The sequence below is a fragment of the Mastigoproctus giganteus genome, chromosome 14 (assembly GCF_048544385.1).
Source record: "Mastigoproctus giganteus isolate SK-2022 chromosome 14, ASM4854438v1, whole genome shotgun sequence".
NCBI classification, from domain to species: domain Eukaryota; kingdom Metazoa; phylum Arthropoda; class Arachnida; order Uropygi; family Thelyphonidae; genus Mastigoproctus; species Mastigoproctus giganteus.
Window position 1 is genome coordinate 80469587 of NC_143588.1, and position 13009 is coordinate 80482595.

Genomic DNA, 13009 nt, shown 5'->3' on the forward strand with positions numbered 1-13009 from the left:
ATAAATGGTAAATTTTAGATAAACAAGCTTTTTACAAAAGTGAGGAAGAAATAATGCTGATGTAAAACAAAAGCAAATGAGAAGTGAAAAAAACAAAAAACGTTTGAACAGATGTCCACAGGAAACTAACAACTTCAAAAAGTTAACTACTTACCAGTATAATTACATTGAGTTTCTTTTTCTGAGGGAAGGACTATAACCTCAATTTTTTTCCTGATATTTTAAATACCTTAAATGAATATTAATTACTAACTTTTCTGAAACTGTTGAACTTTTGTACGAAATACCATGGATAACATTATGATTCATTATATCTTCAAAATTCTTCTTCAATAAGGGTTCTGAAATAGTTGTCAACCAGTCTCTATTCATGTTAGGAAGAGGAGAGTCATCATCCTTACTTTTAAGTGGTAAGTTTCCTGAAATATCATGTCCCTCACAAAAGCCTTGGTCTTCAGTAACAGGTGCAGAAATATCACTGGTTTGCATCTTTTTGCTATTTTCTCGTAGAATTTGATACAAATTATGAAGAAACTGATTATATAAGGTTTCTAATAAAATAGAAAAGAATAAAACAACATACATTTAAAAGCTTATCAGGCTACTTTACCTTTTTGATTAATATATATTTCGATAAAGTAGGAAAAAACAGTATTGATATATATTTTGATTTATTGAGATATATATATTGATATATAGATTGATATATTGATATATATTTTGTATAGCTACAATTCATATTTCTTATTACAGTTACAAATTCATATTCCTGTAATATTAGCAATTTTTTCATATTTTTTATTAAATATATCCATACATACTTTTTAATGAATTTTTATTAATTTAATAAAGTATATATTACATACTATAATTACAATATAATTATAACAAGATACATTAGATATATTACACTGAGTGATCACTGAATTATGATCACCCTTATGAAAAGTGGATGCGACCTGTTGACCAAGTGAGGTACGAGATTGCGCAGTTAGTCAACCTACATAGCACAGATAAGGTGTCAGTGGTTCAGTAGGTAATAAAATTCTGAGAGTGATGGGTAAAAGGAAAGATTTATCGGATTTTGATAAAGGATAGATTGTGGGAGCTCAACGAGCTGGTGCCTCAATATCCCAAACGGTTGAATTGGTGGGCTGTTCGAGAGCCGCCATTGTTAAAGTGTACCAGGACCGGAGTCAAAATTGTCAAACAATGACCTGATGGCAAAACTGCAAAGGTCAGCGAAAGGTTGAAGTTAGAGGTGAGTGCCAGGCTGGCAACTCTCACAGGTGAACAGGTGCAGCACTCTTCAAGAGTTGACTACCCAATACAACATGGGCCAACCTGGAACAATATCTGCCACGACCATGCGTTGCATGTTTGCGCAAATGGGCTATACCAGCAGACGACCACTACGGCATCCTCTCCTAACCAAGGTTCATCGGTGTAAAAGACTCGTCTGGTGCAAAGAGCATGCAAGTTGGATGTTAAAATCGTTAAAATACTGGAAGAAGACGTTAGAAGACTGGTCGGATGAGTCACGTTATTTACTCCACACCGTGGATGGTTGTATACGGATTTGGCATCAACAACATGAGGCTCTTCATCATTCATGCATGGTATCAAGCGTGCAGGCCGGTGGAGGTGGTTGTATGGTGTGGAGCATGTTTCCCTGGCAGGAACTTCGATCCCTGGTGCATTTGGAACAACATATGACTGATCTCCGCTATCGTAAACTGCTTGCTGACTGTGTACACCCTGCTATGTTACACCTTTTCCCAAGTGGCGATGGTATCTTCCAAAATGACAATGCGCAGGAATGGTTTGAGGAACACAGTCCTGACTTCCAGCATATCGATTGGGCTCCGAACTTCCCCAATATCAATCCCATAGAGCACTTGTGGGACACTATGGAAAAGCACATCAGGTGTCTGGATACACTAATCACCTCCATACCTGCATTGTTGGCTGCATTACACACAGCTTGGTTGGCCATACCTCCCGAACGCTTCCAACATCTTGTTGAATCAATGCCACGTCAGATAGCTGCTGTACTGAGGGAAAAAGGAGGACCTACGAAGTATTAGATAGGTGATCATAATTCAGTGTTCACTCAGTGTATATCATATGCTGATGTATTTATTAAAATTTTTTCAATAAATATATATCCCCCGAGTTAAAGTACTGCTGAATTTAAAATTAATGATACAACTATCAGAAGAGTTACAGAAGCTAAGTGAAAGTAAGGTCTTAAGATAATATATCTTAAGGCCTTAATAACAATAATAATATAAGTGGGATAGATGGATGCACAGTATAATCCAGGAACACTAAATAGTGTATATGTTATAGCATAGCAAACTGTTAGTAATATTAATAGGATCATCATTAGATATGCCAGGATGATTCCTTTGATTAGAGAAGTACTAATGTTGTCGCAAGTGAGTCTGGTTTCTGTGGTGGGCAAGATCATGAAGTCTACAGTTAACACAGGGCCATCTTGATAAGAATGGAATCTTAAAGCGATCACAGCATGGGTTCATGAAAGGAATGTCTTGCCCAATCAATCTGGTTAACTGCTATGATGAAGTAATAAGATGTTTGAATACAAAAAGAAGCTTTAACATTATACGAGGGTGGTTCAATAAAGAGTCGCCCTCACCTACTTCCACATATCGCAGAGTCGTGATATTTTATGTGTAGCATCATACATATCTCTGTACTAAAAGTGTAAAATTTCAGCCATGTGTCTTAATTTGTTTTTCTCTTACAGAGTTGAATGCATGATGAAGCAGCATCATGGACAAAGTTGAAGCCAGAGCTGTAATCCAGTCTGTTCTTGAAGGAGAAATCTCTTAAAGAAATCCATGATAAGATGACTGCTGTATATAAGGACAAAGCCCCATCCTATGGCATTGTGAAGAACTGCATAGACAGTTTAGGTATGGTCGGACATTGGTAGAATCTGAGCTCATTCCAGGTCGTCCCTATTCAGCCAGTGATGACAGCACAATCAGAACAATGGAGTCATTAATCATGGAAGATCACCAGATATCTGAGCAAGAATTGTCCCAGGAGGTGAAGATTAGTGTGGGCTCTGTTGAAGCAGTCCTTCATGACCAACTCCATTTATGGAAATTGAGTGCAAGATGGATCCCCCAATTATTGACTGGTTTCCAGAAAGCTGATTGACAACAGAAATCACAAGAGTTAGCCCTGTGCCAAAAAAATGATGAAGACTTTTTCTCTCTGCTAATCACTCATGATGAAAGTTGGATACACCATTTCAATCCTGAAAGTAAAAAGCAGTCCATGAAATGGCAATATCACAGTTCCCCCCCCCCCCAAGAAGGCAAGGGTCCAAGCATCAGCAGGAAAGGTCTTGCTGACAGTGTTTTGGGATGAGAAAGGCATAATAATGACTGATTACCTGCCGAAAGGTAGAACAATTACAGGTGTCTATTATGCCAACTTACTTACAAAATGACAGAAGAAAATCAAAACATGTAGGCGTGGCATACTGTCCAAAGGTGTGAGAATGTTTCAAGACAATGCCCCAGTTCACACTTCTGAAATTGTAACAACACAAGTGGCTACTTGTGGATATGAAATACTGCCCCATCCAGCCAATTCACCCGATCTTGCACCATCGGATTTCTTCTTGTTTACTTCCCTCAAATCATTTCTTTGGGGGACCCACTTCCCTGATGACGAGACACTCATTTCTGCAACAGAGTCATGGTTGAAAGACCAAGCTCACCACTTCAACAAAAATGATATTCGTAGCCTCATCCGTCAATGGGAAAAATGTGTAAATCTGCACGATGGCTATGTAGAGAAGGACTAAAACCTGTTCCAAGAATCAACAGGCTAGCACCTCTGCAGCTAGGTCAGGGAGATTCTTTATTGAACCACCCTCATATACCTAAACTTTAGTAATGCTCTTGATAAGGTTCCTGCAGGAAATTATTACATAAACCAGAGAAAATTGGATTACAATTCAATGATCAGAAGATCAGGGATGGATTTAGGACAGGAGGGTGGTCACAAATGGACATGCTCTAGAATGGACTTGCACAGGAAATGGAGTCTATCAGGGACTAGTGCTGGAGGGGGCTCCCATCTTGTTTGAACAATGATATGTACAGAGGAAGAAGTCAAAAGTTATGATGGTTAGAAGGGTGGTTGATAACCAGTGCCGGGTTGTTTCTTCAAAAGAATTTGGGACATTTACAAATATGGTTAATGCTTTTAAATTTAAGTAAAGTCTTGCATCATGGAAACAGAAACCCAGAAGTAACTTACAGATGGAGGGGAGGGAAAGTAAAGGTGGTTCAAGGTGAAAAAGACTTTTTGAAATTTACCATGCAGTATAAACAGGTGGTCAGGACAGTACATGGTATCCTATTAATTTTTTATTAGACCTTTACAAATAGAGAGAAGATTGTCATTATTCCTCTACATAACAATGGTGACACTGCACTTGTATATTAGGCTGATCACAGTGTACTGATGTGGGATTTACTTAAAGATATAATTACCATAAGGGGTAAAGGAAAGGGTTTTTGCTTCCGTAAAGGTGACTACAGTGGTCTCAGACAGTTTTTAAATTCTGTACAGTGGGACCAACTGATGATGTTACCAACAACAAATTCTGAGTAGGAAGCATTCAAGGAATTAATCATGGAAGCTATTAAACGTTTCATACCTATTAAGAAAGCCTAATTCTGCAAAAAAAAATAATGATAATTTTATTATCATCATTTTTTTTTTGCAGAACTAATTCTGCAAAATGGCTTGACCAAATGGCTTCAATAGAAGAGAAGATAAATTGTGTGCTGTGGTTGGCCGAGTTAAAGTCTGTAATCGCAGTACAAAAAAAGATTTAGAACCTAATTACAACAAAGGTGCACCACACAGCAATTTCATAACTAACTGGATGAAAAAAGTTTAAAGAAATAGGTTCTGTCAATGATAAACCACAATCTGGAAGGCAAGTGTAAGTGAAGAAAGTGTAGCATCTGTAGAACAATCCTTTACTGCAAGTCATGTTGAGAATTAACAATCCCAAGAACAAATGTATGTAAATCTGTAATAAATTCTTTCGCTTACTCTTTTTACAGATTGATTTTATCATGTATAGAATGGAAGTTATGAAAATTTAAAACTGCACAAGGACTTTATAATGACCCTGTATTATAAACAAAGAAAAGAAATAAAAAAAATTGAAAGTGAAAATAAAATATTAAAGTTAAAAAAAACTGGAAAAGTACCATAGAGCAAAGGTAAGTTCCAAACTCTCAACTTTTGGATAAACAGGCAGCTTTCATCTTAACCACTAAACCACAGGGGCTGGTAATAATAACAGAACTTTTAAGTAGTGATAAGAAAAAATAAACCTTGTCCCTCAATTTTCTCAGGGTTTTCTGAATAGGGGTTCCACTGCTTGATCATTTAACTTCATTATGGGATACTTTATCCTAACAAAGTTTAAAATAAAGTGATATAAAATGCAAATATTTTTATATCAATTTATTATGGCATTAAAAGATAAAGAGATAATGACATCTTATGGACATCTGGAAATTACAGATCTGAAGGGACATATTTTCCTAAGAGTCAGTACATTTAGGAACACCAAATACAGACTGCCTTTACTGCAGCATAGTTTGATTTGCAGAACCTTATAAAAATGTTTCCAGCATCTTCAGACTTGTGACTCCGATGCCAATGTAACATCACTACTCACAATCATACTCAATGCTGTAACTAGATTTTTCAAATCATTTAGCTCTTTAAAAAGGATTATACCCATTACATAAGTGTTAACAAAATAAACAATTTTCTTAAATGTAATACCTAATTTATTATGTTACTGCTCCTGTCTGCTCCAATATGATGCCTTTTTGGATAAATTTAATCATTCAAAACTTTAATAGTTGCATCCACCAATTATACTGATTATTAAAGGTAATACTTGATTAATGTATCAATTTATATATTAATATAACTTCATCTGTCAATAAATATACTGTTTTTACCTAATGTATCATCTTTATTAGTGCGAGAAACTTCCGAGAGATGTCCCAAGTGCCTTAACAATTCCATAGATTTGCCTGCCAGAATAACCTGAGGTATCAATGGCTGAAAAAAGAAATCTTCCAACAACTGATCAGGAACAGGACAAATAATTAATGCACTGTCCCAAAAGTTTTCATCCACCACTTTCACAGATTCTTTTCTACAGAACAAAAAGGACCATTACACAATTTATATTTCCTAAAAACTTCAAGTAATGTTGATTATATTACTACTCAATAACCATTTACTTATACTATTTACTTTACTGTTGGTAAAGATCAAAATACAAAACTGTTTTAGTAATTTACTTTAACAGTTACATATAAAATTTATAGAATTTGAAACATGTATTTATAAACTACCCTCCAATAAGTATTAAAACAAATGGTCTCTTGCAGCGGTCACAAGAAAAGTAGATGGTAGTGCAACTTTGAAAGTTATACAAAAGGATAACAGATTCAGAGCAAGCACTTAAAAGCAGGAGGAAATGAAAAGACCTGGACCACTGCAAAGAGGCATTTATATTAGGATATTACATTGCATTTATGCATATTCTTCTGATGGCAGGACAAGTGAATCATCGAAGTCAGCTGCTGGAAACACTGTAACAGCACTGGAAGATGTGGAAATGACCAGATGCTCTGAGATGCAAGATACTTAAATTTATTTATTTATTAATATAAACTATGCAATTCTACAGGGTAAACCAAAAGAAATGCAATTTCATAGATTTTATTATATAAACACATTATCAACATGAGGACGCTCTAATATATGCATTCTCGCTTCTTAAATGAATAGAAAGCTTTTTACTATTGCAGACATAAACACCAGACAAAAAAAGTCACCAGTGTAAAGTTTCAATTAATAATGTGCAATCCCTTCTTTAGCATGGATCACTTCACAAATTCTTGTTGGTAGGAATTCAACTTACCCCTTAAATAGTTAATATCAATATTAAACCATTCTGAAAACAATTGAGCCCATATATTCATTCAAGTTTTGTGGATGCTAATGTGTTTTCACTTTCTGTTGAAGATAGTCCCATATGTTCTCTATAGGATTTAAATCTGATAACTTGGCTAGCCAATTTAAATTCCCTAGCAGTCTTTGGTGGTCTTATGCCCAATTAAAATAGTACAACCCCATATGAACTGACAGCTGTCATCCTGGAATACAAGAGTATCAAAATCATGAGTGTCCCTCAAATGTTGAGCAAAAGGCACAACTTGATCATTCAGAATAATGGTATAACAGCCTTATTCATCCTGGTTGGTATTTTAAATATCAAATGTAATAGTAAAAACATCTCTAAAGCATTACTACCCCACCACTAGCTTGTACAGGCACCTCACACATAGTCTAGATGAAATGACTCATTGTTTCTCCTGTAAGCTTAGTGGCAATATTAAAATATAAGCAAAATTTGAATTTGTCAGACCACATCACAGCTTTCCAATCATCAACAGTGAAGTTTTTATGCCTTTTAGACCATGTTCATTAGGCTTTTTCATACAAAATTATTAACACTGGTATTTTTCAGGGCCTTACCCAAGATATCCATGTTATAATTCTCTTCACAGTGTTCTCTCAGAAATTGGCTAATGAGGTCCTCAGTTAAGTGTTTTCAGCAGTTCTTGTCTTGTTCAAAATTGTTTTTCATTTATTAAACACGATATTTGTCTGCTGCTGACTTCTGGTTGATTTCAACTCACACTATTCCTTAAAAACTCTTATTATTGTTCTTTCTGAAACAGTAGTAAACTTAGCTACTTCTTTAATAGGATGCCGTTTAGATCTGCCACATACTATCACTCCTTGTCACTCACTAACATCTTTTCTATGCCCCATCTTTAATGGTGAAAATCTTTGCTTGTTCCACAAAAGTTGGTATATTTGTAAACAGAGAAAAATTGGCGCTATAAGCAAATAAGCATAGAAGATACACACGTTCAATCTGTTATATACCCTAAATACCACAAGTGACTAATTTTTTGTCCATGGGGTTAAAACATTAATTGTTTACCAAAGTAAACAATCTTTCAGAAATTATCACAAAAGTAAGTGAAAACATTATATGGCAAATATGGTAACCACGATTAACCTGATAAAACATTTCTGGAAGGCAATTTGACAATATACAATTACCAAAACTTTTATGAAGGAAATCACATTTGATGTGTGAGGGTACAGATAACATCAACAAGATGGTGCAGATTCCCACACATCAAATGATAACTCATTTATCTGTGACACACATTCAATCAATAATGACACTATTCTATTTCATGAACTCTAAAACTCAGAAGTTAACTATTTTTTGTTCAGTGCTATCACTGAGAATAGCAAACATGTAATACAATATTTAGATATTGTAAGGATACTAATAAACACATTACATTGCATAGGTTAGTTCCAAGCTGGATAATTGTGAAAGTTAGGCAATAAATTTTCTTAAACTTTGGCAAAGCTACTCTTGCACATATTCAACATTACTCCTATTATGCACTGATTTTATTCTTCCAACTACTTCTTGTTCTTTTATACATTACTTATTACTTAAAATTTCTTTGTGAATCTTTTATTATTGATCTGTAAGGAGCTTTAAGTGTAAAATTTTTATTGAAAATTGCATTACACTTGCACAAAACTAATTTTGAAAAAGTGCTTTAACAACAGACGAGTTATTGTAGCACGTATATATTATTACAGCACAACACATGCACTCTACAGTAACTTGTACCACTGTTAGCAGTCAATTTCTGCACATAGTGATGTCAAACCTATAATTCTAATTAGTTTACACAGGGAGATATGTACATTTTAACTTGTTGCAACAGTTTTAAATATGTATAATAATTTTAATTTTCCTATTAAGTTTCCTTTTAATGTGTATAATATTGCCTGAAGAGAAGATAACATTCCATGTATTACATCGCTATCACTGCAATTTTGTAATGATATTTCTGACAAGTCGAAACTTGCTGATCACATTTTAGTGCTACTGTTTATTCATCATAAAAATGTTAGAATGTTGACAGTGGTTTCAGGGCAGTCACACCTCTAAGGTTACAAGATACTCAAATTTCAGTACCAAAATTATAAAGAGGGCGGCATAGATTTAATGACTTCCACTGCAACTTACCTTTGTATAACAAATTCTTGAAAAGGATCTTCTAACCATCCACGGATAACTAAATCTTCTAATAAGTTTAAGTATGGTCTGCATGTTTTTAAAAAAAGCACAAGCAACCAACTAACCTAAAAAAATGAATGAAATATTAAACATTATGCTAGTTATTTGGAGTTTTCTTTACATTATAGCATAAAAAAAAAGCACCCCTATTTGAATAAGTGTGTAGAAGATCTTTATATTAAAACGCTGTTTATGGTAGAGTTGGATGACAAAAAGTTTATTTCTAAATAAACTTTTTACCATCCAGCTCAACCTAATCAAACATTAAGTTCTGAAAATGCAAATAAACGTATGTAAATAAAAATAAAGCCACTCACATTTTTATTATCAAATCACCGAATTTGTTTTTTTTAAATTCACTTACATCAACATGGACTATGCCACAATTTTAAGTATTATTCTTCTTTGTCACAACTTTACACATAAACATATTTATGTGTAAACAACTTTACACATAAACTTTATACTTAAACAGATGTTCATTAGAGAAATTATAAAAATCATTTAATTTTGTTAGAATTTCTGATTTACTTGAACTATGAAATCAAGTTGTGTATTTGATAGTCATTTCACAAACGACTAATTTTCAAATTGCAAGTAAAAATGAAAAAAACTAATGTCCGAGTTTCTGATGTCACAAATGGCAAGTGCATAATACTTCTTACTCTTTTCAGTAGTAAGAAGTAGTTCTCAATAATGAAATTCTGAACCAGTAAACAGAAAAACAGGAGTATGTCTTACTTTCAATAGAAAGAAGTTAATAGAAAACAGAAGTGTTGTTATGCATTGAGACAGCAAAGAAGGAAAAAACAAATCACATTTGCTAAGTTTATTCATAAAATGTTTTAAAATTCAAGTAATCAACTACTGGCATATAACTGAATTTTTTTAAATATTTCCAGTTACTAGGATAGACATAAGAAGAGCAAGACCTTTCTAGTTTTAGTGATTTTCTTTATTTTGTCCCAGCACAAATAACATTCTATTGTAATGAACTATTAATAGGACACCACTGTACCCAAAATAAAGCAATTTAATTACCAGGAAGGAGTATTCTTTTTACCAATAACATATGTAGTACACAACCAGAATTGTTTTTATTTAGGTGAACTTTCACTTTCTATCCTTCATGAAAGTAAAATTATTGATTAATTTTTATTATGATTTATGATGTATTCGCATACCTTTTCTGGATAAGACTTATTTGTAAGGGAAACTATAATATTAAAAATCAATTTTATTTAAGTGTAGTAGAGTATGTGCCTGCATTACATCTTAAAAATAAATCCATACTACACATCCACATGTCTCAAGATGCTGAAAATTCAAATGCTGTTCCAAAATTTCTACAACAGTAATAGTATTTGCCATATAGTGCAAGAAAGAGGCCACAGGCCTTTGCTGCAGTGGCAAAAAAAAAAATGCAAAAAAAAAAAAAAAAGTAGCTAAGAAAACACAAATTATATGCTTCTCTCCTCACAGAGGTAAGTATCTGGTTGACCACTGAATTTATTCAAACTGTCAGCCTCAACTACCTGCGAGGGCAACTTGTTCCAGCAATCAGCGACTCACTGACTTAAATAAAATTCCCTACAATCTGATCTAAACCTCAACTCATGTAATTTGAATTTATGGCCCCTAGTTCTGGAATTCTTTATAACAGTAAAAATTCCACCTCCATTCATTTTACCAATCCCTCTCAGAGCCTTATAAACCTCAATCAGGTCACCTCTGAGGTGCCTGGTTGCCAAGCTCTGTAGCTTACATAATTGAAGTCTCTTTCCTCGTACGGTCATCCTTTTGCCAATCTCACCATTCAAGTTGCCCATCTTTGGACCTTTTCAAGAAGACCAATTTCTTTTTTCAGACGAGGTCTCCATACTAGAACACGGTATTCCAAATGTGGTCTTACAATTGCCTTATATGGTGGGATTATCTCTACAGGATAACATTCGATAAATCATTGCTAAGCCACCGTGGACATTCCTGACTGCCTGTTCAGAAAACTCCATACTTGCCCATATTATAAGTCCCACATCCCTTTCTTCCTCTACTGTTTTTAATTCAACCCCACTAAGTGTATAATTATTTTAGGGTTGCTCTACCCCCAAGTGTAAAACCTTGCAGTTTGCTGCATTAAAACATAGCTGCCACTTCTCTGACAATTTTTGAAGTCTGTTCAAGTCATCCTGAAGGAGTGCTGCTTTACTCTGTCAAGCTTTACGTCATCTGCGAATTTTGACATCACACTTTATATCCCCTCGTCGATGTCATTTATGAAAATGAGAAACAACGGTGGTCCAAGAACTGATCCTTGAAGGACCCTAATCCCAGCATTACACCAATCTGAATAATATCCATTAATCACAACCCTGTGCACCTTCTGCCCTGCAGTCACACAGCAATCAGTCTTTGAATCTTACAATAATCCCAATCTGTTCAAGCTTATACCTCTCATGAGAGACTGAGTAAAATGCTTTGCTAAAATACAAATAAACTATGTCAAAATTGTTCCCTACATCCACCTCATGAGTAACTGTGTCAAAATGGCCTACTAAGTTAGTTAAGCGTGATTTACCTTTAACAAAGCCATGTTGTGTGTCCTTCAGAATGCCATATCTATCTAAATGTCTCTAGATTGCACTCCTAATCACTGCCTCTAAGATTTTTGCTACCACTGAAGTCAGACTAACCAGTCTATAGTTACCAATTTCACTTTTAGAACCACCTTTATGTATTGGTGATATGCTGGCACTTCTCCAATCCAAAGAAATCTCTCCTGATTCCAAAGATACCGTCATAATTAACCGCAATGGTAGTCTTCCTCAAAAATAGATATATGCCATCAACTCTGGATGCCTTACTTGCCTTTATGTTCAAAAGTTTTTCTAATAAACAATCATCTATAATCACGAAATTACTAATCTCATATGGCTCAGCCTCACTTACAAGCTCTTTCTCAACATAAAGGAGATTTCATTAGTAAAGCCCGATGCAAAGTACATATTCAATTCATCTGCAACACCAGCTGCTTTACATAACAATTTCCCACAACCAGTACACAAGAGTCTGATTTCATTAGCTTTCTTCTTCATTGTATTCACATACATGAAAATTTACTCATCTGTCCCCATTCTTTGTTCTCTTAGCCAATGCTTTCTCATATGCACCGTAGGCCTCCCTAACCTTATTTTTGGTACAATTGCAGATCAACTTGTTCCTGTTGGAGTTTCAGTACTTTTCATCAACTCACTGTTTCATCACTGTAACTATCTCAATGCTAACTTTTTCTACTCTATTGACTGGCACGCTCTGTAGTCATCCATTTCGGCATCCTCCTCCTGCAATACTTTCTTAATAGTATGTATACGTTCATAGCGTCTGTGATATTTGCTTTAAAGGTATTCCATAATTCACGTGTATTTGCCCTACCTCAGCAATCCGCGCAATTTATAGATGCCATATAGCACCTTAAACTGTCAAAGTCCCCTCTCTTCTGAAGTTAAAACCCATGCCTTTACCTTTAACTACTGCAACACCTTTCTTCATCTTCCAACTGAAAATTGCATGATCACTTCGTGACAATGGTTACTGTACTTTAAGCACTGTGATGTCATCTGGAACTTGTGGGTTGGTCACTCACACACTAGTAAGACTTTTGTGGATTTATTGGATGATTGTTTTCTGCAGCAGCATGTTCGAGAGGCAACCAGAGAGGGTAATACACTTGAT

The 13009-nt window shown here is 34.8% G+C and overlaps 1 protein-coding gene across 1 annotated transcript in view; it reads right to left on the reverse strand.

The window, feature by feature from the left end:
* Positions 1 to 201: 201 nt before the first annotated feature.
* The window catches only part of LOC150075288 (gamma-tubulin complex component 5-like), a 110728-nt gene continuing 97920 nt past the window's right edge, over positions 202 to 13009 (reverse strand). Inside the window, exons 11-13 of the mRNA XM_090388433.1 lie at positions 9227 to 9342; positions 6042 to 6241; positions 202 to 551 (exon numbers count right to left, since the gene is read on the reverse strand). Of these exons, the coding sequence (XP_090244559.1) occupies positions 202 to 551; positions 6042 to 6241; positions 9227 to 9342 (666 nt within the window). The remainder of the gene's footprint in view (positions 552 to 6041; positions 6242 to 9226; positions 9343 to 13009) is intronic.